We start from the raw sequence: 24,815 nt of genomic DNA, 5'->3' as shown, positions 1-24,815 counted from the left end.
AAGTCGGAAATCGTAGTTTTGCCCAGCTTCTCTCGCAGGCCCACGTTTCGCCAAACGATTTTGAAAACAGGTTCAGCTTCACCAGAGAAGCTGTTTCACCAAGAAGCTACTTCAGAAACTATTTTAGGAGAAGCTGAAGCTATACCAAACAGGGTCCAGTAACATAAGGCATGTTACTCGGTAGGATTGAAAAGAGCGACCGAACGTATGCTTCGCTAAACACAGTTTTTAGAGGAAAGGGCGTGCCCCTCATTTAATTTCCCAACCGGGAGAAGAAAAACATTAAGTTTATAGTAGTACAGTGCAGTTTTAAGTGTATTCTAAGCGCGACCGCTAAACAGGTTCACAGCATTGGGTGAATACCCAAGGGCAGACACAAAAGGAGTCTCAGTTGTTCCTCTCGCGCCATAAGGTGATGAAGCGCCCACTCCCAGCTCCTCCGAAGCATGCTGGTTCATGCAGATGCGCAGCGGCAGCTTGGCTTTGTTCTCCAGTTTCACCAGGATCACTTCCAATTGAGCCTCCTCCACGTCGTTGCACAGGCTTCTCCATCTTCTCATGGTCCCACACGCCTTGAACACCACCTTCCTTATGTCGCTCCACACCTCCCCCTGGAAACAAAGAGCATTCCTCAGTTCCCGCAAACTCCACAAAATGGCAGAGGTACAGAGATTGAACACAGCATGCTTTTTCCTACTAATCCAGAACCTAGCAGTAGATTCAGAGCAAGGATCTGGACTCAAATCTAAACACAGTGGATCAATGAGCCATTCTAGAAAGCAGAAAGCTACCATGTCTTCAGACGATTAATGTTGCTGCTGCACAGCTAGTTCTACCGTGCTTCGAGTTCTCGGCTCGTGGAAAACGTACACCTTCGTCGCATTACATGAGGCCTCATGCGTGAGCGTGCGCGCCTTCCTCGTAATTAAAAGAAAGCCATTCCAAAAACTAAGTGGCCTAGCTCGCTGCGCGCGTTGGTTCGCGCTCGAAGTTTAGCCCGCGCCCAACGATAATTTCTTTTCGGCCCGGAGCTTTTCCTTCATGGGTGGGTGCGTGGGCTCAACAATCGCTATCCGTAGTAGAACAGCCCATGTGACGCCACGGCCCACCGGCCCACCTCCGGAGCCGTGTCTGGGTTCGCGAGCTCCCTCCGGCCGGCGGCGGCGGCTTACCCACCCCGCCGCGCGGCAGGCAACCACAGCCACCCACCTGGCCGCTACACGCCGCGCTGCCCACATCACCCGTGCCGTCCCGCCTCGCCTCGCCTCCCCAGTCCTCACCTGCCGCGCCCACTTCCTCGAGCACCTCGTGAGCAGCGCGGCGGGTAGCAGAGCGACCGGGTGTGGGAGGGATCGGAAGGGCCGGGGGTGCGCATGGAGGAGAGCAGCGCGAGGGCGGAGGTGGTGCGGAGCCTGATGGACGCGAAGGCCGAGTCCGGGAAGAGCTTCTCGGACGTGGCGGCCGAGACGGGGCTCACCAACGTCTACGTCGCGCAGCTGCTGCGGCGCCAGGCGCAGCTCAAGCCCGACACGGCGCCCAAGCTCAGGGCGGCCCTGCCCGCGCTTACCGACGACCTCGTCAACCTCATGATGCAGCCGCCGTTCCGGTCCTACCACCCCGACATCGTCCACGAGCCCGCCATATACAGGTGCCCCGAGCCCCCATCCATTCTTCCCTCTGCCCCTGTATACGAGGATGTTGCCAATTGCCTATTTTTAACTGTCTCCGTAATAGGTAATACTTGTTTATGTCGATGTTAGCATGCTTGCTAGACGAAGAATGCCTGGGCAATTTGTTGGGGGGACCGTAAACCTGTGCACGTGCAGATGTAGAATTTGCAACTAGAATTTGCCTTCCCAAGTGACATAGTTACCCTGCAAATAGCTAACTTGTATTAAAGATGTGGCTACAGTTTTCCCCAACCTTTAAATTTCAGAAGACTGAATGTGCATGTGGTCCGAATGCTATGCACAAGTTTATCTTTAGTTATGCTACTTCTTTTAGATAATGATCCATATTCAAGCTATAGTGGTGAATAAAGATTAAAGAAACGAGAGGGCAGGATGCAAGTTGCAAAAATGGCACTATGTTTGATAAAGATGCACTTTGCTAAAACCTTTCCACTAGTCTGCCTGAAACATCCTCCGTATAAGTTAGAAACTTAGAATCAGTGTACAAGAATGTCTACAGTCCACAACCCACATAATGACTAGAAGACTAGATAGCTCCGAGTCCCGAGACCAATGCCCCAATCCTTGGTTAAGAATATCCAAATTCTGCAAGTTTGCATGTTGAGCTTGACAGTTTTCAGCATTCTTGTCAGCAGCTTGCTAAAGTTGTATGGTGTTGCTTATATTCAGAGCTTCTTTAGTCCATGACTTGTTTTTCTTCCATCCATTTTATCAGTAACTTATCAGATATTAGAATAGTGTTCTTACTAACAATGTTACTACATATTGCACACAGATTGAATGAAGCTGTCATGCATTTTGGAGAGAGCATCAAGGAAATCATCAATGAGGAGTTCGGTGATGGAATGTAAGAGATCCACCTATGATTCATTTATGCATAAATTCTTGTTCTGGTAGTTGGGCACGAACTATTGTGTGATATACAAGTTAGTAAATCCATTTCTTATGCTTAAGAGAGGATACAAAGTCCTTTGAAAACACTGCCATTGGCATCACTTTCAAGTTTCTTTTATATTCTGTATGATGTCTCTGTGTTTGCGTGTAGACATTTATTAGAACTTGGAATGCTTTTAAATTCTTGTGCAGCGTCATTCTTGCCTGTGCCTGTCGAAACCCCAATAAACACCTGAATGTGTGCAGTTAGCAAATATATCCATGGAATCCTCTGCCCATGAAACTCCGTTGAATGGTCTGTTAAATGTCGACACTGTTATATATCTTATCTTTGTGTTAATAACTTTGTGTTACTACATTTTCGTTGCTTCTTATTGCAGCATGTCGGCCATAGATTTCTACTGTTCAGTTGACAAGGTTCAAGGTGCTGACGGCAAAGATCGTGTAGTGGTCACATTTGACGGGAAGTATCTGCCTTACACTGAACAGGTTCGTGTCCTTTTCTTGTTTTTCGCCTGCCGCTCTGTTCCTGACAAGCTCTTGGCGCTTACCTTGCTACCAATACAAATTAAAAAATTTAGCAGATAAATATACAATCCTTGAATGAGTCGGCAGATCTTTTGATATAATTACAATGATCATTATATGTTTTTTTATATTATTATAAAAAATGATCATTATATGTTGATAGGATTATCATCTGACTGGGACACCTAAGCATACACACTTATGCAGTTATACCTTTTCACATGTGCAGAAATCTGAACACATGATGTCGAGGCCGGCCCGCAAGACATCTTGAGACGGGGAGAAAGATTCTTTCACGACATGGAACCACCATGTCGCAATTTGGGTCGAGCGTGCCTTTTCTTTTTCTTTCCAAATAATCAACGAAAGTAAACAGGCCCTGAACTGATGCACACATGAACTGCTAAAGCCTGGTTTCACCCTTGCTAGCTTTTACAGGTACGCCAATAAAGAATAAACACATGATTGTTCGACTACATTTGATGATGTCATAATTTAAAATAAATAAGCATTTGTTTATGGATGTACATGAATCGTCTACAGATTGGCTCGTGTGGAAGTATGTTGGAGAAAGTTCTGGAATCGAAAAAAAAAAGATTACACTCCTCTCACATCCTTTAGTACATATTTATCATAAATACATGGGCCTCTTGGGCCTGGAACACCAACTCTAATGCATACAACTCATTTACAACAAAACACTCTCTTCAAGATGGATGATAGATGTCAATTGTGAATTGTCCCATCTTGCTAGAAGCTGACATATATTTTTTGAGTCCCAAACTTCCATTAAACAATTTGCTACTTGCTCACCTGAAGCTCATTGATGAAGAAGCGACCAATTTCCACAGGCTTGTTCTGTCGTGTTAAACCAGAATATTAGCAATGTTTGTCGCAGACCTTCCTTAGCTTTAACTTGGACAATAAGTTCCTTACCCATAGCAGCTCACTTAAATAAATAGACATGGCTCTATACTCCGCCCCTGCAGTTGATAGAGGCGCCACTGCTTCCTTATGTCCCAAATCACATCCCTTGGAAAAAAAAAAAGGTCGGACAAGCGAGATGCTGATTTTTGTTGTTGCCGTGAAGCGAAGATAACATTCGTTTGGCGAATGAAGTGGATTAACAGTTTAACACTTTTTTCTGGAATTCTGGGCAACTTGCACAATCAGTGGCGGAACCAGGAATTTTGAACTAGGGGGGCCGACTGGACATTTTATACTATACGTGAGAAAATATATCGATATATATATATATATATATATATATATATATATATATATATATATATATATATATATATATATATATATATACGTGTCACCAATATTTTAGATAGAGAAAATGCTTCACATATATTCTATTTACACTTCATATGATTTCGTAGCATACAAGCAGCCATCTGCTAACGTATTGCAAATTTGCAATCTCTTTCTTTTCTAAAATAATATAAATATCTTCTTTTTTAGTTTAGCCATGTTTACTGAAAAGATTATAACATAAGTTTTAATTTTTTCATTATACTATATGTATTTAAGATAAGAAAAATAAATATAGGCATTTGAGAATAACAATCGCTTCTGTGCTTGATGGCTTATATATGCGTGAATTATATGTACGTGCATTGCTTGCTTGCCAAGGGCTAAATTGCATGACTGCATGCCATGCTGCCCTATGCTAGGTGTGCTGGCTAGTAGCATTTTCCGCTGCAGATTGCAAGAAACCAAGGCAGAGGCTGTCATGCGCGCAAACGTCGAGCGACTTCTGATTTATTGTTAGAGATTCAGACCTCATTGGCCCATATCGGAGTCTTCTAGTTGGATTTGACTGTATTTAGCTAGCTGCCTGGCTAGACGACTATTACATGCACCGTTGAGTATATGTTGTTGGATATGTTAAGGATGAGCTGAAGAACTTAAGTACACAACATCGTTGTATTGATAATCTGTGTGTTAAACTTTAGAATTTTAGAATATAGGTAGGAGGTTAAAAATTTTCACTGGTGTGCACAATCTACATCACACTAGCCTTTCACATTTAGGTGATCATTTCTTTTGAAGCATAGTACTTTTCCAGAACCTCTTCAAATACCACAGGATTCTACAGACTGCATCATGTGTCCACTCAAAGGATCATGCGTATATCTATTTGCCACGCTTATTGCATATGTTATATCTGGCCTTGTATGACACAAGTAATCAACATCCCATAAGTTTTAAAAACTCAAGCCAATATAAGGTCTTATCCAAGGTTTGTACGGGCAATTAGGGGCGGTAAGATAATTAGACTAGACAACTCTATGACGCTAGATTCTTGTATAGGGCAAGAATCGAGAGTCCTAAAGGGTAAAGTAGAGTTTTTAAGAGAGCGACAATCAGTTGTACTGTTTTAGAGTTGTGAATTTACAATTGGCTTCTCCAGAATCTTGTCCTCCTGTCGTAGTTGCTTCGACACCGTCATCTAAGAGTTTCTACCGGGTTCATATTCTTTACATGGTGCAAGAATGTACCGTACTCGTAATATTTTTTTTTCAAGATCCAAGATCAGTGGTGCATAATTAGGTGATATAAATCATCAGTTTTTTTGTTTGCTAAGATAAATCTTCAGCCTAGGTTTGAACAACCTCTGATCTGTATGAGGACTGATGTCAGGTCAAAGACATAGGAGGCATTGGCTGCACTTGGGTGCACTGCCGGCTTCGGACTGCGATGTGCAAGTCGCCCCCAAGTCGCTTTCGGACCAATGATCAGACGTCGGATCGACTCGACCTGACGAACGGAGTAGTTGTCATGCTGCTACACCAATCAAAGAGTCGATGCACTCTGAATCAGTTTCTTATTATGGTCTTAGCCGGCTAGCCCCTTGACTCACTGAACGAACATGGATGCACCTTTGGAACTGGTAGCCGTGCTAGCTCTCGGTTTACTCCTTGGCGCGCAGGCCGGCCTCGATAAACTACTCGGCCATTCAGTCGCTCTCACACAATTACACAAACCACACCAGAATCCTGACCCTGAGCTCGAACCTCTCATGAATCACCTCCATCTCCACGGCCTTCTCCTCCTCCCCTGCATCCCTCTCCTCCTTTGCGCCGCCGCGCCAGTGATTGCTGGCGGCGGACGGCGCGAAGCACAAGCGCTACTCAGATGGAAGGCGAGCTTGGCCGGTGTCGACGACTACGAGTCCCTCAGCTCGTGGAACCTGGCGGCCAACTCCACCGCCACCACCACCACCAGCCCGTGCGGCTGGGCGTTCGTCGCCTGCAACACCGCCGGTGACGTCACCGAGCTCAGCCTCAGCAACGTGGTTCTAAACGGGACGCTGGCCGGGCTCGACTTCTCGGCGCTCCCTCGCCTGGAAACCCTTGTCCTGGAGCAAAACTACTACTTGCACGGCACCATACCGGAGGGGATCGGCAACTCGACGAGCTTGGCTTTGTTGAGGATCACGAGCAACAAGCATCTGACGGGGTCGATCCCACGCAGCATTGGGAAGCTCAAGCAGCTCGCGGCGCTGGACTTGGGATCTTTGGGGCTGGTCGGTGCGATCCCGGTGGAGATCGCCAACCTGACGAGATTGGAGGACCTCAGACTCGACGGCAACAGTCTGACAGGCTCGATTCCGCCGGAAATAGGGAGGCTCGAGAAGGTCAGATCGCTGTATCTGGGCGGCAACAAACTGACGGGGAGCATCCCGCCAGAGATCGGCAACATCACGGAGCTGCAGATCATGGACCTCGCGGACAACCATTTGGAGGAGGAGCTGCCGCTCACCCTCTCCCAGCTTGTAAAGCTCACGGCCTTGTTTGTGTCGAGCAATCAGCTCGAAGGCCACATCGCCACACAGCTCGGGAACAAGAGCAGCCTAAATCATGTCGAAATTTCCAGGAACAGGTTCTCCCGGCTGTTCCCACAGTCCATTTGCACAAGAGGAGGAGCACTGCAAAATTTTGCCGCAAACGGCAATGGGTTTCAGAGCCTTCATGATCTGAACTTCCAGAACTGCACGTCCCTCGCATCTCTTGATCTCGCAGCAAACAATATTCTTGGGGACATCACGGAGTGGATCGGTACGCTTCCTAAACAACTTCTGAGAATCTATCTTACTCAAAATCAGCTGTATGGGGCACTTCCACGGGAGTTGAGTGAGTTTGTTCAGCTCACTGTTCTGGAGCTAGGTGAAAATGAAATTAGCGGTGAAATACCTCCTACACTTGGAAACATAACTGGTCCGGGAACTCTCAACCTGGGACATAATCTTCTTGCCGGCACAGTTCCTGCAGGACTGGGGGCACTGCTTGAAATTTACTCACTAGATTTAAGTTACAATTATTTGTCAGGACCCATGCCTCTAACACTGAGTAACCTTTCTAACCTTGCCTTACTTGACCTGTCAAATTGTAGCCTTACTGGTGATGCATATGGCCTTCTTGTTGCTGACCAGTCCGATTCTTCGCCAAACCTCTCATTTCCAGATATTGAGATCCTTGCCCTCGCCTCTTAACTACATTACTGGCACCATACCGATAGTGCTTTGTAAGGCTAGCTATCTGTATCTTCTTGACCTGTCAAATAATGCCCTATATGGTGACCTGCTGGATTGTCTGTGGGATTTGCCAACTTTATGGTTCATGGATTTGTCAAGGAATTCTTTTAGTGGTTCATTTCCAATCTCGAGCACACGCACAGCTACTCTTGAATCGCTACACATAGCCAGCAACAAATTCAACGGAACTTTCCCTTTGTTTCTTCGAAACTGCAGTCGATTAATCACTCTAGACCTTGGGGGGAATAGTTTTTCAGGTGAAATTCCTTCTTGGATAGCTGAGAGCTTGGCTAAACTTAGGTTTCTCCGGCTGTCATCAAACATGTTTGACGGCATCATACCCCAAGAAATATTCAAATTCCGTCAGCTTCAGCTATTGGATCTATCTCATAACAAGCTTAAAGGTCCTGTGCCGGTCGATTTCACTAACCTTATCGTCGACTTCACTAACCTTATCGGCATGGTACAAGAACAAGGAGGAGAAATAATGTATGACGGTTTGCACTTAGAGTGGATTGAACTAGTCTGGAAGAATGGGGACTACATTTACAGCAAGACCATTGCATTTGTGACAGGTATAGACTTGTCATGCAACTCTTTATCACAATGGATCCCTGAAGAGCTCACAACCCTTCATGGACTAAGGTACCTAAACCTGTCCAGAAATAATCTCACGGGTGGTATCCCTGAATATATTGGCAATTTGGCGATGCTAGAATCCCTCGACCTGTCATGGAATCGACTATCGGGACAAATACCTCCAAGCCTTGCCGATTTGAAGTTTATAAGCAGTTTAAACCTCTCGAACAATGGTTTGTCCGGAAGGATGCCGACAGGTAGTCAGCTGCAGACACTTGACGATCCATCAATATACAGCAACAACCAAGGGCTATGCGGTCCTCCTTTGAAAGAATGTGCAAACGCAACAGCACCAACGCACAGTCGAACAAGCCAGGAAGATGGTAGAGGAACATTGTGGTTGTATTGCTTTGTGGTTGCTGGATTTATCTTTGGGTTCTGGCTATCCTGGGGCATCTTGTTTTGCAGTAAAATGTGGAGATATGCGTTCTATCAGTATGTTGACAACATGCAGGAGAAGATTGCTAAGAAGATAGCTGCATACCGTCGCTGCAGGGCCAGGACCTGAACGTCTGAACGACGACATGCACCTGATGGGCCTGAACTCTGAAGAAAATGTGTTCGCATAGTCCAATGTTTTAGCTCCCTCCTTGACATTGCCCTCGATTATATGTAATCATTAACGTGTCCTCCAATGGCCTGGCCATACTATTTCGGGTATGACAATCTAGCATTTTTTGCTGCATTTTCCTAAACATTGGAAGTTTGGAACTCCTCCACAAATGTTCACGATCCATTGTTTCTGAAACACATTGAAATGCAGGCAAAATCATAGCTACTGTATAAACACAGAATCAAAATCCAAGAGCTCAGGCCTGCACCTTGAGATGCTGCTCGAGTATAGGGAGGAAGGGGCCGGCCGGCGTACGTCTCAGCGGTTATCAAACTCAGGCCAGCAGGCGTTCATCTCAGCGGTTATCAAATCGGCATGCAGGCCGGCAGCCAATCAAACTATATACTGCAGTTAAACAGATCGCACACTGCATTCACTCACTCACTCTCAGCAGCACCCAACCAGAGTTTTGCAACCGGCAAAATGTGAAGGGGATGAGCTACAGGGTCAGCCAAAGCACTGCTCCGATGGCAACGGACCCGGGATCGACCCCTGCTGGAAGAACTGCAGGCCGAAGACAACGGCAATGGCGGCGACGGTGAGGTAGGCAACGCCCTCGGCGGCGCCGAGGAGGCCGTAGGGGCCGGCCGGGAGGCCCGACCCGGTGCGCGCCTTGGTGGTGACCGACCACCCGACCAGGGCCGCCACGACGAGGTAGCTGACCCCCTCCGCCGCGCCGAGGGCGCCGCCGGGGCCCGGGGGCAGGCCGCAGCCCGTCGTGTTCAGCGTGTACAGGGACCACGCCACGGTCGCGCTCGACGCCAGCCCGGCGGCACCCGCGGCTAGCTCGAGGGTGCTGTTGCCGCCGCTCGGCTCCGCCTTGCAGGTGATGGTGGGGCGCCGGCGGGGTTTGGCAGCGTGGCGGCAGCGGGAGCCAGCGGTCGCAAGCGTCGTGGAGGCGGCGGTGGCCGAGATGGTGGGGCGGAGGGCCAGGGGCGCCATGGTTATCTGCCTTGCTGGATTGGAGCAGACGAGCGGGAGGTTCTTCGAGTGGATGGGGGCTTGAGACTTATCCTCTCTGCTGCACTGCTGTGTAGACACTCTTCGCAAATAGGATCAAAACATTTTTTTTAATTCTCAATATTTTGTACACGGAATATCAAAACTTTCTATACCTCCAGCTCATAAATCACATAATAAAAAACTCTGTACCTAGAATTAAAAAACTTTGGAATATCATATTTAAAACTTGTACAACTGTTTCTTTCAATTTACAAATGGAAAACCTTGTACTTTGAATAAACTTTGTACTCAGAATACAAAAGTCTGAAATTGCATATTAAAACTTTGTACATTTCCAGCTCCCAATCATGTATCAAATCATTTATATCTGGAATCCAAAACCTTTGAAGCCACATATTTAAAACACTCTACATCTCTAACTTTCAAATAGCAAAAAAAACTCTGTGCTCAAAATTTAAAAATTTTGTAATTTTTTTGAAAAAGAAAAAAACTTTGTAATAACATGTTCAGAACTGGCTACATCTCCAGCTTTCAACTCAATGAAAAACAGTGGCGTATCCATGGGAGGTTACAGGCAAGGGGGAGCTAGAGGAGGAGAAAGTGGAGGGGGGAAGAGGAAGGCTTAAACACCCCCATCCCCTAGCTCTGAGCTGGGTCCGCCCATTGAAAAATTTTGTACCTAGAATTCTTTCACACTCTTTGCCTTCATATATTTACCCTTTTACATTCCTATGCACTCATGTCATTCTATCTAATAATCATAATATAATGTAGCAAACAGAACTACTCATAGGAAAACTTCCAACATTCATTTAGTACTCTTTTGTGCTTAGAAGCGAATGCTCCCTTCGTTTAGAAAAGCAAGACATGTTTTAACAGAGGTATTGATTTTGACCCTTAATTTCTCTTGCAAAAATACATCAACTGCTACAGAATCAAAATAATCTCAAAACCGCTTTGAACAAAAATATATTGGTGCAAGTTTTATGCTCATATGATTTAGCTAATTGTTGGTCAAAGTTTGTAAAGTTTAACTTTTCCTTGATCAAATTACATCTTACTTCTGAATGGAGCAAGTAGTTCATTGAAGAGCAGCAATAGTGTGTAGTAACCCATTCTACAAAACAGCAAGAATTAATGAATTTGTAGTTGATTTTCTAGGCAGGTTGCCATATGGATTTTGAAACCCTCTCAAACTAGAATGCCACATAAGGAGTGTTCAAAGGCCCACTCCAAACATCAAATGAATGATAACAAGATTCACTTCCACTTAACACATTAGATAGCAAATAAATTGATCGAGTTACCACATTGATACATCTCCTGTGTGACAATGACAAGATCTCAAAATTTCCTGCCTCCATGAATTGGGAGGTATTGAACCCACACTGTAGGAGCCACGAACATCTATGGGAAACAGAACTTCTATAAATATTACAGAAAGCATCGCCTAGTATCACTTCCGTCTAGTGCAAAAATTGCCCTATGGACTGCATCTAGTGGTACACATTTTGACTGTGCAAAAGTTCTACAGCTGCCGCGACAACACCCTTTCCTTCTGAAAAGATGTCAAGTCCAGGTTCCTCAATCCTCCTCTGGAGGAGTTTATCCAATTCACCTCTTAATCTCTGTTTAATGCAAATGAATCCCAAATTAGAACAAAGAACATATTGTAATAACCTTATCCTGAACAAGCTTTTTTATCCATTAATTGTCAGTGGGCGTTCAGGATTCAATTAATCTTATCCTGAGCCAGTAGGACCTTGGTTTCTATAGAATAATGGCAAGCACCAAAAGTTAATTTAGATGAAAGGAATTCTGGGAATGTTTAGGATTCAGTTCAGAAGGACTTGAACACAAATGCTCAGTAAACAGGGCCAACAATTCTAAAGCTTGAGTCCAAATTCAACATTAATCATTTCTAGATTTCAAGGTATAAGCATGTACTCCCTCCATCCCAAATTAAAATTCATTTTGACTTTATTAGATACATAGTTTTTGCTATGAATCTAGACATAATGTACATCTAGGTGCATAGCAAAAATATATGTATCTAGAAAAGGCAAAACGAATTGTAATTTGGGACGGAGGGAGTAGTAACAAAAATCTTTTTTTTTGGAGCAATAGTAATGAGAACTATTTATATTGAAGTTGGTCATACCTGAATCAACTCTATTGTACGCTTTTGGGCCGAGAAATGAAGATAACCCCCGAGCATCTCAATGCCTTCTCCAGTTTTGTTTGGACTAAGGGAACCACCAAAAAGTAAAAGGGCATAGTCTGATATATTTGTGGAGTCCCTCACATAAATGCTAGCCGTCTTAACCTTCTCACTGTAAACCAAGTAAGGCAACGGGAATTGGTTCACAAATGCATTCACTGATGAAGGATGAATGTCCACTTTTCCCACATCTTTGGTGTAGAAAGCCGTCCTCTTTCCTCGCCTTTTACATTGTACAACATTCGGGTAAAGCCCAGCACACAAGACAGCACGGACCACCTCGAGATCGCTGCCATACTGGTTATATGCCTGAACCATAGCATGGAAGTAAGAAGCCAATAGTGGACTTTTAAAAAAAAACGTACACAATCATGTGTCCCAGAATTCAAACTACAAATACTTGACAGGTCCGGTAATTAGGCACCAGTTTAGTATTGTTCACATCCTGTATAGGATAATGCACAGAGCACAGGTAGCAAAATTATTGCAGCTGTGTATTCAATAATCATATTATTTGAAGAGGGATGGAAGTACTGGGTTACTGAGAGCCGCAGGAATGTAAAGTCCCTAGTTGCACAAGGGATTGAAATCACATAAAAGGTCTTGCCCTCAACCGAAATACCAGTAAGAAATATCAGTATAGGGAAAATGAACCCTTTTGGAATCTATTTTGAAGTATGATTTAAAATATCAAAATTTTGTGAAAATACATCAAAATTAGTGAGGCGAGTTAAATCAATGGAAGGGGTATTTCAAAAACCCGGTTAAATGTGCATCACACCCTGAAAAGCAGCCAGCACCTTGCCCAAAAAACAGGCATGGATATGCTAATGGCAACTAGTGTGCATGCTACATGTTAGTATAAATACTCCATAGGGTCCAAATTATTGGTCGTTTTGGTTTTTCTAGATATATAGTTTTTACAATATATCTATACATAGCGTATATCTAGGTGCATAGCAAAACCTATGTACCTAGAAAAGCCAAAACACCTATAATTTGGGATGGAGGGAGTAGGTTTGAATAGAAAAAAAGCCAACCTTATTTTGCCGATAAGGTACTGGTGTTCATGAATTGCATGTTTGAAATAAAGTAGAGATCAATAGCAAAACAGTCTAATCTCTACTACTAAAAAGGGGCTAAGGGAGACAAAATTTTCAATTGTCTACACCCTCGGTGCGATCCTTTCGTCACTCCCCCTTCGTACGTCCGCCAGCGACTTTTGGCCGTATGATCGCCCTCCCGCTCCTCTCTGCCTCCCCCTCCGCCAAACAAGCCAGACCCTCTACCTCCCCCTCCTCTCCGTTGGCCGCTGCCCTCCCCTCACACCGCCGCAGGCCGCGTGCCGATCTGCGCCGCCGCCATCGCGTTGTCCAGCCATCCCCGCCCTCGCAACTCGCATGCCAGATCCTCCCAATCTTGACTCCTGGCGCGCACGGGCTCCTCTGACCTCCCCTGCGCGCGACCCCCGCTCGACCCCAGCGCACACGGGCCCCACGCTCCAGGCGCTGCCGCCACACCCCCCCCCCTCCCTCCACACCGGCCGCCCCGTCGCTCGGATCTGCACAACCGTCCCAGACTCCCCGCCATCCCACCGCAGGACCATGCCTGCCTGCCTGCCACGCGCCGTCCTCGCCGCCGCACGGATCCGCGCCCGCCTCGGGACGACGTCGCACGGGATGCCGACGTCCCCGCCACGCCCGGTGCCGTGCACCGTCCTCGCGGCTATAGGCAGAACCCACCTCCCCCGCGGCGGGCCCGAGCTGTGGACGGATCAAGACGGTGGAGAACCCCCTCCTACGCCGCCAGGGCCCGAGCTGCGGGCGGATCGCGGATCGAGCCGACGGAGTTCGGGCTCTCCTCTGCGCAGATTCCCCCTCCTGCCTCAGGGCTGTCTCTCAACCATCCGCATCTGCCGCCATCCATCGCGCGAAACACGCCATCCATCGCGCGAACACGCCGCCGCCGCCACGCGAACACACCAGATCCGCTGCCGTTTGTTGTCCCCATTGCGCGAACATGCCGAGCAGAGGGCTCGACCGTCGACCGGCTGCGCCGTCCCCTACCCCCTATCTTCCTCAACGAGGTGAATCTGCTATCTTGCTTCCTGGCTCCATTTTGATTCTTCAATCTGCAGCATTTCTCGATGTCAATGGGCCCTCACCAACAAATCCCTCCTCGGCAAGTTCCGTCCGACTTTTTGATCTCTGGAGGGTTCTTACAGGCACCCACATAAGAAGAAACCATGGCTTGCCTGTGTGCGTGTGTGCAGGCACCCACAAAGCCATGGCTGCCATGAAGGATTCAGAACTTGAACGCAAATCAGGTATCCAGGTTGCTCACGGCAAGGGCATGGCAAGGGGAAGAAAGGAAAAAATGGAGAGGAAGAAAATATCATGATCTATACTGACCCAAAATAATTTCTGTCATTTAAGGTTGGCTTAGGATGGAAAATTAGGGGTAATTTGATCTAAAATTCTTTCTATTCACAAGGATAGCTGCAATACAGTATTTTAAGACAGCAGTTCTGATGGATTTTTGGTCAAACAGTTTCATGGTATTACATGGTATACTAATACTCTGATTTGGTAGAATAGTATGCATAGTAGTAGAGATTTTGATGTGATCTAGGGCATGACTTGAAAATTATTGTGAATATACCATAGTTTGTTGTAAAACATTTTCTATTCGACTATTGGAGGACATTGCAATAAGTCACTTGGTCGGCTAACTTTGTCTTTCATGGGGCTCTAGAGATATGAAATAGTGAAGCTGGTCAAATGATGAAAGCAAATAATAAATCAGGAAATGCAACTATGGAAGAGCAATGGTTTCATTTATTCTGTTATTTTTTTTCTTTCAAAATAGCGTCAGGTCAAAGCAACCAGTGAGCAAGCACAATTGGGGAGCCAAATTTACATTTTGCATTTCACTTTTACCATATTGACTTACGCTTTTCTTTTGCTGTGATATGCTCTGCAGTAAAAGCTAGATTGTTTTTTATGTCTGCTACAGTGCATTCATTTTATTTGTCATTCGTGTGTTACAATTTTTGATACAGTGTTGTCCATGCTCTATTTATGTAGGTACACTGAAACTAATTAGTCCAAGTAGAGATATGGTAAATCAGTTTAACATCTGAAATAGTTGCAGAACTACTAAACTAAGTTTAATATCTTTCAAAATTATTTGGTGATCTGCATCTTTCTGGTATATCAGGCATAAACACAAATATGCATAAGTATCAGTGGTTATTTATTCTAATAACTAAGCTAATTCTTTTCATGTGATTGGAGTTGAATTATGATATGGATTCTCAATTTTTACTATAATCATTAAAGTCGAATCAGGTTGTGGTATATTTATTGACTTTGTTCCTTGAGTTAATAACTAAGGATCTTGACAAATGCAGGGGAAAAAATTTAGTTCCCCTTTCAGCTCATGAGGGCACAAAAGGAGTAGCGGTAGAGGCAGGACCACTCCTGCAGCACATATCTGGTGTGGGTGCCATAGTGTAGATATGTGCAACTCAGAGCTAGGTTGTTACAAATGGTGATACATTAATACAACTATATTCTCCAGTTATTCTATTTGGCCCTGACCCACCATGCTTGTTCTGATTGCCAAAACCAATCATAATAGCTTAAGTGTCATTCATCACTGGTTCTGTAGTCTGTGTGATAATAACTTAAGCTTGCTATGGTTAAAGATTGCATGTAGAAATGAACCTGTAGGTGAAGTTTTATCTGCCTAAGGTTTAAATATGCATATTCAAAATAGCCAGTAACTTGACTTCTAATTGTTATGTCTGGAGTACTCGCATGTCAACCAACGGCAGGTATGATGTTATCACAGCTGTTGATTCTCATTCCCTGTGATAAAATAACTTAGATAAGCCGTGCATATCAAAACAACTTAGATAAGATATGTGATGCTCGGGAAATCGACTGCCTCTTTTATTTAGTGCTAAAATTTGAGTAATGCTTGCCCAACAACGCCAATGGGAAAGTGATGAATCCAGTTTGGATTTTTTAACCATATTATTAGGTACACTGAGATAGTTTTATGTGAAGCTTTGTTTTCCTAATAGACCGGAAATGCCCTTTGATTATTTGTGTTTGCCCCTATATGTTTGCCGATGATTTTAATCCATTGTCTGTCCGGGTCCTGTAAAAATATTATATAGATCATGTCTGTATGTGTGCTTGTGTGTTCATCTTGCTGAAGTACTACTGTAAGTACTACGCCATTTATTTATGAGATTAAAAGGTCTTGGACTATTTCATCGCGCAACATTAATAATGTTTTTGAATTGACTATTTTCATTTGATATGTTCGTTCTAACTTTCACACTACTAATGTCTTTTTGAATACTTTGTTTATTGCACTATAAATCTTTTGTCGCCCATAGCAACGCACGGGCACGAACCTAGTGTAGTTATATAGTAAGATCGAAACAACGAGAACTACACGTTTGAAATGAAATAGAGCCATGTATAGTTGCATAAACGATATTTGTGAAGGAGTGCTCATAACTAACCTTCACTCCTCTTGTCTTGCTAACAAACCCAATATCAGATAGTAGATCAAAGAATTGATTTCGCATGTCATCCATCATCTTCAGGGTCATGGGGGACAAAAAGTTTTCCCAACAGAAAGAACGTTCTCTGCCACTACGTTTTGCTTCCTTCCATGCTACAAACGCCTTAAGAAGAGCAATGTGATCACTGGCAAAAGAAGTTACAAGAAATTATCAGCCCCTGGAAGCCTCACACAACTTTTGGCATTGAATGGCATTGCTGCCAGATAAAATTTACTCTAGTACCTATCTAGACTAAGAAGCAACTGTACCACATGACATACATTCCAGTACTAAAAAAAATTGCTACATTTAAACAGGCACAAGACAAACAAATCACATACATACATGTTTTTTTTATTTCGTTTTTCTTTTTTCGAAAATAGTCAGACATGATTCTATTATCTATGGTTGTAGAAATACCATCTTGTTAGTCAAGTATCCAAAAATTCCTAAGTAAATGTCAAAGTAACAAAACTGTTACAATAATTACCTGCAGGAGTCACCAGCAAATGATCTTTTAACAGCATCAGCTTCTTCTTTTCTATCAATTGGGAGCACAAATGGATTACGGTATGCAAGAGCAGCAGCAATTGTTAATACTGGGTCCAGGCACTGGAATACAGATCCCATGAGCAGCATTTTTCCAAGGTTTGGATCCAGTGGAAGTGTACAGAGATGTCGTCCTGTACAGAACAAAACACGGATGAGCAAAGTGCACATGAGCTGGAACCTGGAATAAAATCGAATAGGCTAGAACACTTATATGCAGGCTAGCAGCAGCAACTTCATACCTAGAGAAGTGAGTTCCTCCATATCATCGAGTGCGCCAATGGTTTTAAGAAGCTCAATTGCATTCTTGACAGAAAGAGGATCAGGAGGTTGCAGTGATTTTGCCAAAAAGGAGGATACTGCTCCAAGCTGTAAGCTTTTGATAGTAAGGCATAGTTCTTGCAAAGGAGTCCTAAGAATTTCAGGCAATTGAAACTGTGGCATTGCATCATGAATGACTTTTGGATAAAGCCTATAACAAAACCCTGGCTGAACGCGGCCTGCACGACCTCGCCTCTGTGTAACATAACAAACAAGGGTAATATTAATGATTTTTCAAATTTGCCACAATGCCTAGTTACATTGCCAGCAGCAACATACCTGATGAGTAGAAGCTTTTGATATCCATGATGGTAGAAGGCATGCAAGCTTGTTCAAGGCATCATAACTTGTTTCCTTTGCCTTACCACAATCAATTACATAGACAACATCATCTATAGTGATACTACTCTCCGCAATATTGGTTGCCAGAACAATTTTTCTGAAATTACACACATAGTCGTCAATAAATAAATAAGGAATGTAAAGTAGCTCAAATAGAACATCATTGGCATTACAAGATGCAGCTTAAACAAATTGTCCAACAACAGTTGTGTGCATAACATGAAAACTAACATCAAGAAAAACCATTCAAATAAAAAAGAATGGTACTTTAACATAAAGCAAAAGTAATGAGAAAGGAAATAAATACATTTATGATCACATGTGTTTCAACATACCATAATAAATTGAACTAGTACACATAGAAGGGTACTGGAAGGGAAATGGCAGAAGTCAAATTCATTGGTAATAATACTCATGCTTTGCTAAACAAGGCCATAATTTGCACCTTCGTTAGTTCACTTCCTGATGGTAATTTTAACTATGTGCTACTTAAGTACGAAAATTAAACTTTGCTATCATAGAGATGTTGAGATATCAATGAAACATTAAGGCTATAAGGGTAAAAAAACCAGCATATTTCTACGACTTCCTAAGCAAAGCATGGTGGTTAAAAGATGCCCAGGAGAAGTTATGCTAGTCAAAGAAAAAGGAAAAACTTTGTTTGGCACATGTGCATCGCAATCATGTCCATAACACACTGAATATTCTATTTTCTCGATAAGTAGCTAAGTGATTCACCTCATATTAGTTGGCGGTCTGTCAAAAATTTCACGCTGATTGACAGTTGGCATAGAACCATGCAAAGGAAGAACAAGGAATCTGTTTGAACTTCCAAGGAAAGTATTCCCTTTAATTTTGTCCAGAAGTTTTGAAATTTCATCCCAGCCGGTAAGGAAGACAAGAATTGCACCTTCTGCTTCATAGCGACAAATATACTCAATTGTATTTTCTACCTAAAATATCAATAAGAAGGCGTTAACTGCACAGATAGGTTATAATGAGTTACTGAAAGAAGTTCCTAGCATGCAACGTTTTTTCTTTGATATGGTTGGCAGTGAATTAGTTTAAAATAACGTTGATGTGCAGAGTTGAAGTACAGCCATGAAGTAGACAAGTGTGACAAAGAACATGCAAGAAATGACACTATGAGCAACAAAACAAAGCCCCTTTAAGCATTACCACATGCCAATACTTCGGAAAGCTCTTATTGACAGTTACTCCGTACATATGTTGATAAAAGAAATTGATGATTGTACAATCTACCAATTGTGTAGGGCCCCACCAGTGGCGGATCTAGAGGGGGGGCTAGGGGGGCTCGAGCCCCCCCTACTGCCTGGGAGTCCATGGATCCCCCCCTCCGCCCCCCCCCCCCTCCTTAATTGCCCACGTTCTTCCTTCTTTTGAACATCTAGCATATATATCCACTTAATGTAATGATATATTCATGAAACTAGTTTAACATCCACAATTATTTTGGGCTTCATGATGTCACGCCTCATCCAAATGATGCGGATTTCTTCTTGTGGTGGCAGCAAGCTGGTGACAGAATAAGTGCCGGTGCGCTGCGAGGTTTCAACACCCTGGTCGTTCTGGGGGCATGGACTATTTGGAAGGCCAGAAACGATGCTGTGTTTGATAGGATTGCTCCTAGTGTTGATAGAGCCCTCTTGCTTGCGCAGGAAGAAGCTGAACTATGGATGCTCGCAGATGCAAAAGGGCTAAGTGCAGTGGTCGCTGTCATGCTCTATGACTAGGAGTTTCTGGCGACAGCCTAGTGGGTCTTTGTGGCAATTGTTGTTGTTTTTTGGCGCGAATGTAATTCTGTAAAAAAACCCAGTGGCTGGGGCAGTGGTGTGCATTTTGGGTGCATAGTGGCGTGTGTATTCGACTATTTTAGCCTTTCCTCTTCTTAATGCAATAATACCAAAAACATAAAACTTCAAGCTACTCCCTCCATTTGGATTTACAGGGCGCCATTTTTCCAGCTTAAAGACCAAGGATGTTGTTCAATGGACAATATTTCCCTTGCTTAGTGTTAATTGCGCATTCATTGCTAGCCTGTTGATGCCGGGTTTGCTCTGGTAGTTAATGCAGCTGCATGAGCTGCATGCCTGCTCACGCTTACAGAAGTGACTGCTTGGGAATAACAATAAGTCAATGCCATTGCGCATGCTGGACCAAACTAGGGGTAATCATGTACATTTCTGCATTGGGAAGAGTGTGTGCCCTCTATATCTGAACAGCTAAACAAAAAATCTGCGCCTAGTAAATCTGAACAGAGGGATTAATTGTCAAATCAAATGTATGCACTTAAATTATAGGAAAAAATTACGAAGTACATACCAGGCTCAAATCTAGTTCAGCAGCAGACCAAGCTTCAAGGGACTGCCTTGTTGTAATGCTGTAATTTCCATATTCCTTATCAATGTCAATGTCCTGGAAAAACACATCAGGTGAGCAAACTATAATATGCTCCTAGTGTTGAAAGAAAACCAAACACTCCTGGTTTCTGCAAAGATTTGTTTCACAAAGTTTCAGTTTTTATTTAACTTTATTAGAGAGAGAAATGTTAAATCAGTATGACACAATGCACATATCACAAGTACACAACTGGACTAATCCATACGCATCAGACTAAATTAAGGGGGAAAAGGTTTGATGTGACAAGAAAAAAAATGAAATTTACCTCAAACAGATCAGATAATGGATCACTCTTAACTGATGAAAGCCTCTTTTTTCTCGAACTACCTGCAGAACTATCACGTTCGGACTTGATTTTGTAACGAGTCTTTTCTAAGACATCTTCCAGAAAAAACTCAGTAACAGGAAAGGTGAAACCCTGTCCAAAACACCTCATCTTAAATATAACATACAGAAATATTGAATCCATCATGTCTTCTATTGATGTTGTTCAAGAAAGATTTCAGTACCGGGATGTGCATTATTGGAGCATCTCCGAAGTACTTGGAAAACAGTTCTGCATTTATAGTTGCACTCATCAATACAAGGCGAAGGTCTGGACGTCTTGGTAGAAGGTCACGCAGTATTATGATGAGAAAATCTTCGTTCATGCCACGTTCATGAATTTCATCAACTAGTAAATGACTTACGCCAACTAAGTCGGGCTCTTGAACCTACACAGTACATCATTAACAATTAAATCAAGGCTAATGAAACCAAAATGACAGCATACCAGAAAATATAAACTAGCTGGTGAATTGAATTGCCAGTTCAAGTCTTAAGGTGGGCTGAAGTGAGTTAGGAAAACTATGCCAGTACACACTCGATTCAGCGATGGTATCCGTAAGTATAGATGCCACAGGTAACTAAGCTCATGTGCGCAAATCACGAAATTAGTTAAATGCATTGAAATGACTGACAGTATAGAATACTTTCACTAAGGAGCATGTTCACTAAAGGAACTTAGTTTTGAGATTAATTTTATACTATCAATTATGGAGCTGCTTCCAAGTAAGCTATGTAGAACTAAATACCAATTCCAATGTACAACAAAAGGTAGCAATCACCAGCAAATTAAGGAAAAATGCACTTCAATTTTAATTCAGAAAGAAGATAAAACAAAACAAGCAATGATTAAGTGGCCTGGCTATCCTAGGACATGAATTCATCAATTCTATAAATTAATCATACCAGTCTTCTAAGCAAAACTCCAGTAGTGCAGAACAGCAGTCGTGTTTGTGCAGACCGTTTTGATTCTAGGCGAATCTGGTACCCAACAGTCTCACCGAGCTCTTCACCTCTCTCAGAAGCTACTCTTGCTGCTACTGATATGGCAGATATACGGCGGGGCTGAGTACAGATTATGCTGCAATCAGCACCACGGAGGTTATCTATTTCTTCTTCCAGAATGAACTGTGGAAGCTGGGTTGTTTTACCACAACCTGTCTCACCAGATATGACCAGAACCTGATACAGGAAAACCCCACAAGTTAAGAGAGAGAGAGAGGAAATGGAATGGCCACAAAAGTAAGAGCAATTATGTCTAGAAAAGAAATAGAACTCCACAGTATACACATTCTCGAACATGTGATCAATTTCACATCTAGCACACATGAACAATCACAAACAACATAATATTAACCCTGTAACCATTTGATGAATATGTCACCACTGATCAATGCCAGGATCTTCGAACTCATGTTAATTATGTCCATTCATTCACAAGATAGCTTTCTGCACAAAGGAAAAGCAAGTAATCGCAAAGGAAAATAACAGGGCATACCGCAGAAGATATTTGCTACTAAGGCTATAAACCATGCACTGTTCAGACAGAACATTCAGTGGGTACACAAGAAAGTAGAATAAACTGAAGCATCTTACCTGATTAGCTGCTACTGCTTTCAGAAACCCTTCTCTCATATTGAATGCAGGTAATTTCTCCCTGAAAGACTGCATTGATCTAGCACTTGGCGTCATCTGGAAGAAAAAATAGATGGTAGGATCCCTGAAGGAATGCTCATAAATTGTATAAAATGTTAAAAGGGGTGGGGGTGGGGTGGGTGGGGTGGGGTGGGGTGGGGTGGGGGTTGGGGTGAGGGGAGGGAGTTGCAGTCATTGACAATACCTTCCTTGAATTCTGCAAATCCCTAAGCTGAGAGCTGAGCTTTTCTTTATCAATATCTGCTGGTCGTTCAACTGATGAGGATGCGCTAGGCAAAGCTTTCATCGATACATTAGATGAGCTTGCAGAATCATTGGTACTCAACTTTGACCTGGACAAAAGGTCTTCCACTCGCCTCTCTATCTGATTAGACATCTTAATCTGCTCCAGTAAAAAATAGAAACAACGATCAAGAAAATGACGCTTATAATCATGTTATTATACAGTATCAATCAGATATCACATAGCACCTCTTTTTGAGTTGATCCATGCCTCTCATCAAGATCTGCTCGATAATCAGGTAATGGCACCTTACTGAATACCAGTGCCTTCCCCTTGTTGTATGCATTACTATCTTCCCCGGGTTAAAAGGCAAGCCGGGTAAAGTACAATTTGTCAGCTTTGAATTGTGATTCACAGACTAAACAGAAGGTGCACAGAATAGATAGAACTACCAAAGTTTAAGAACAGAGATCATAGCCAGGCATTGCATCTACTTTTTTTTTCTCGAACACCATTGCATCTATTCATGCTAGTTGAGAATGATCGTAAAGATGTGAAGTGGAGACTAGGAATGTGATACTTACAAGTAAAGCCCTTGTCTATGAGCCATGTCTGCAAGTATGTTCTGTCCATCCCGTCCAAAATTCCGCTGCTTGACTACTAGCTCCTGTTGGGTCCCTTCTCTTAATTGTCTGATCCTGTTCCACCATTCATTCTCATCGACGTTTTCCACCTGAAGATTGTCAGTATGCAAAAACTTGTAAGTCACTACTACAAGACAAGCAAAAGCATATGTGATGTGTACAACAAGTGAAGGAAATTTTGTCAAACCATGCATCTCAGGCAAATTGCACAGCCTAACAGCCTAAGTTTACCAAACCAAGTGGGCAGAGAGCAAAGCTGTACAACCAGCTCAACTGCTGTCCCTAACAATAAATTAGAGCTAAACAGGTTATATCAGAAGTGATGCAACCAAACTGTGTTTTATGACGGACCTAACTGGCAGTTCCACCAGGGCAACAAGGCAACCAGTAAGCAGAGTTCGAAACTGTGGAAGTGGTACTGCAAACTGTGGAAGACTACATGACTAGTGCACATTAACGTTTGGTCATTAAAGCTTCAAAAAAATTACCAAAGATACACGGAACTCCGGTAAAGCTCTGGTTCAAACCAACATAGGAAACTTATATACAACTAACATGGAAAGCTGCTAAGGACTCTGTAACACTCGTGCAAAATTTAGAATTCGGAGGATGAATTAAAAGCACAAAATCATTGCGGCATCACGATCCACGAACTCGCGGCCGCCGCGTGGAAACATCTACATGAAACAACCAATCGAATCGCCACGCCGAGGCACGGTACCGAGCGCCCTCACCTCCCGTTGCTTCTGCCGGAGCCGCTCCGCGCGCCACTGCGGGTCCCACCACCTCTCCTCCCCACGTCCCCGCCGCCGCCGCGGCCTCCCCTGCCGCCGCCGCGGCCGCCCCCGCGGTGGGAGTTGGGCCCGCCACCCCCGCGCCCGCCGCGATACGACATGGCGGCAAGGGTCCTGAGTGCACCTAGGGTTTTGAGAGGGGTGGACGCGGAAGGGAAGTGGAGGAACCGGCCGCTGATGTTGCTACAGGAGGCGAGGAGGACGTGGCTGCCGCGGCAGGCGGAAGAGTGGAGCAGCATCTGGGTCGCGCAAGAGCAACACAAAATAAACCGGCTGGGTGCCTCTCATGCGTTTGGGGGTAGGAGAATTTGGCTCGTTCGCTGGGCTGGGCCGATGGGTTTGCATTTTTTTAGCTTATAAATTTTAAGTGAGCCGATGGGTTGGAGCTTTTGGGCCAAGTCTCACTGGCCCGATATAATAGGTTGGATGGTTTAGGCCGAATGTTAAGGGGGACCTGGTAAGCGAAAGTTTCTCTTTCTTATTATCCAAAACAGTGACAGATAATCACTTTCCCACTCAGAAAACAGATAATCACTTTCTTTTGTAGTAGTTTTTTAGTAAGAAAGGAGAACTGTTATCAATGGCACAAACAGGAGTAGCTATTGTTTGCATTAAATGTTACCTATGACAATTGACAAATGTTTTTTTAACCAACATGCAGGAGCCCTGTCTTTCAATTAAGAAAGAGTTTTTACGTACGAGAGGTAGCCAAGGTAGGCCCCAAAGAATTATCTATGACAAATTTAAAATAATTAAAATGGGTATTATAAAAAATCTTTCAGAATAATTATATTGTGATGTTCTTAGCCAATCTCTAAATTTTTTGAGATTACACAATACAACTCAGACACTTACAACGCACAC

General features: G+C 43.6%; 4 protein-coding genes across 5 annotated transcripts; 2 read left to right on the top strand and 2 right to left on the bottom strand.

Moving 5' to 3' along the window:
- Positions 1-1,204: 1,204 nt before the first annotated feature.
- LOC112878248 (cyanate hydratase) lies at positions 1,205-3,636 on the top strand. The gene is made up of 4 exons (XM_025942689.1): positions 1,205-1,648; positions 2,467-2,538; positions 2,966-3,074; positions 3,343-3,636. The coding sequence occupies exons 1-4, from the start codon at positions 1,374-1,376 to the stop codon at positions 3,385-3,387; spliced, it is 501 nt and encodes a 166-aa protein (XP_025798474.1). The 5' UTR covers positions 1,205-1,373; the 3' UTR covers positions 3,388-3,636.
- Positions 3,637-4,427: 791 nt separating this feature from the next.
- On the top strand, positions 4,428-7,686 carry LOC112875664 (probable leucine-rich repeat receptor-like protein kinase At1g35710). Its single transcript, XM_025939596.1, has one exon. The coding sequence runs from the start codon at positions 5,995-5,997 to the stop codon at positions 7,615-7,617; it is 1,623 nt and encodes a 540-aa protein (XP_025795381.1). The 5' UTR covers positions 4,428-5,994; the 3' UTR covers positions 7,618-7,686.
- A 458-nt stretch (positions 7,687-8,144) lies between these two features.
- On the bottom strand, positions 8,145-9,989 carry LOC112875665. Of its 2 annotated transcripts, none has more exons than XM_025939598.1 (2): positions 8,783-9,989; positions 8,145-8,694 (listed from the first exon to the last, which is right to left on the bottom strand). In XM_025939598.1, exon 1 carries the CDS (start codon positions 9,851-9,853, stop codon positions 9,359-9,361), a length of 495 nt encoding a protein of 164 aa, XP_025795383.1. In that variant the 5' UTR covers positions 9,854-9,989; the 3' UTR covers positions 8,145-8,694; positions 8,783-9,358. The 2 variants fall into 2 exon arrangements, with proteins under 2 accessions (XP_025795383.1, XP_025795382.1); XM_025939597.1 differs by having other exon boundaries at positions 8,145-9,040; positions 9,120-9,989.
- A 1,131-nt stretch (positions 9,990-11,120) lies between these two features.
- LOC112874484 (DExH-box ATP-dependent RNA helicase DExH1) lies at positions 11,121-24,204 on the bottom strand. The gene is given in 17 exon segments (XM_025937818.1): positions 11,121-11,502; positions 12,036-12,404; positions 16,636-16,822; positions 17,168-17,360; positions 17,469-17,742; positions 17,827-17,986; positions 18,628-18,842; positions 20,233-20,325; positions 20,576-20,728; positions 20,820-21,023; positions 21,541-21,816; positions 22,231-22,326; positions 22,475-22,672; positions 22,762-22,861; positions 23,098-23,246; positions 23,892-23,957; positions 23,960-24,204. Coding segments are annotated over 17 exon segments (3,096 nt in total). The 5' UTR covers positions 24,191-24,204; the 3' UTR covers positions 11,121-11,370.
- Between the last annotated feature and the right edge of the window lie 611 nt (positions 24,205-24,815).

Source organism: Panicum hallii, chromosome 9 (genome assembly GCF_002211085.1).
Source record: "Panicum hallii strain FIL2 chromosome 9, PHallii_v3.1, whole genome shotgun sequence".
Taxonomy (NCBI): domain Eukaryota; kingdom Viridiplantae; phylum Streptophyta; class Magnoliopsida; order Poales; family Poaceae; genus Panicum; species Panicum hallii.
Note: the sequence above shows the minus strand (reverse complement) of the source record. Positions and strands in the feature narration are given on the sequence as shown.

Coding starts and splice junctions, on each gene's coding strand:
- LOC112875665 (XM_025939598.1), bottom strand. CDS start 9,853: ATGGCGCCCCTGGCCCTCCGCCCCACCATCTCGGCCACCGCCGCCTCC.
- LOC112875664 (XM_025939596.1), top strand. CDS start 5,995: ATGGATGCACCTTTGGAACTGGTAGCCGTGCTAGCTCTCGGTTTACTC.
- LOC112878248 (XM_025942689.1), top strand. CDS start 1,374: ATGGAGGAGAGCAGCGCGAGGGCGGAGGTGGTGCGGAGCCTGATGGAC. Junction 1,649..2,466: donor CACGAGCCCGCCATATACAG/GTGCCCCGAGCC, acceptor TATTGCACACAG/ATTGAATGAAGCTGTCATGC. Junction 3,075..3,342: donor ATCTGCCTTACACTGAACAG/GTTCGTGTCCTT, acceptor TCACATGTGCAG/AAATCTGAACACATGATGTC.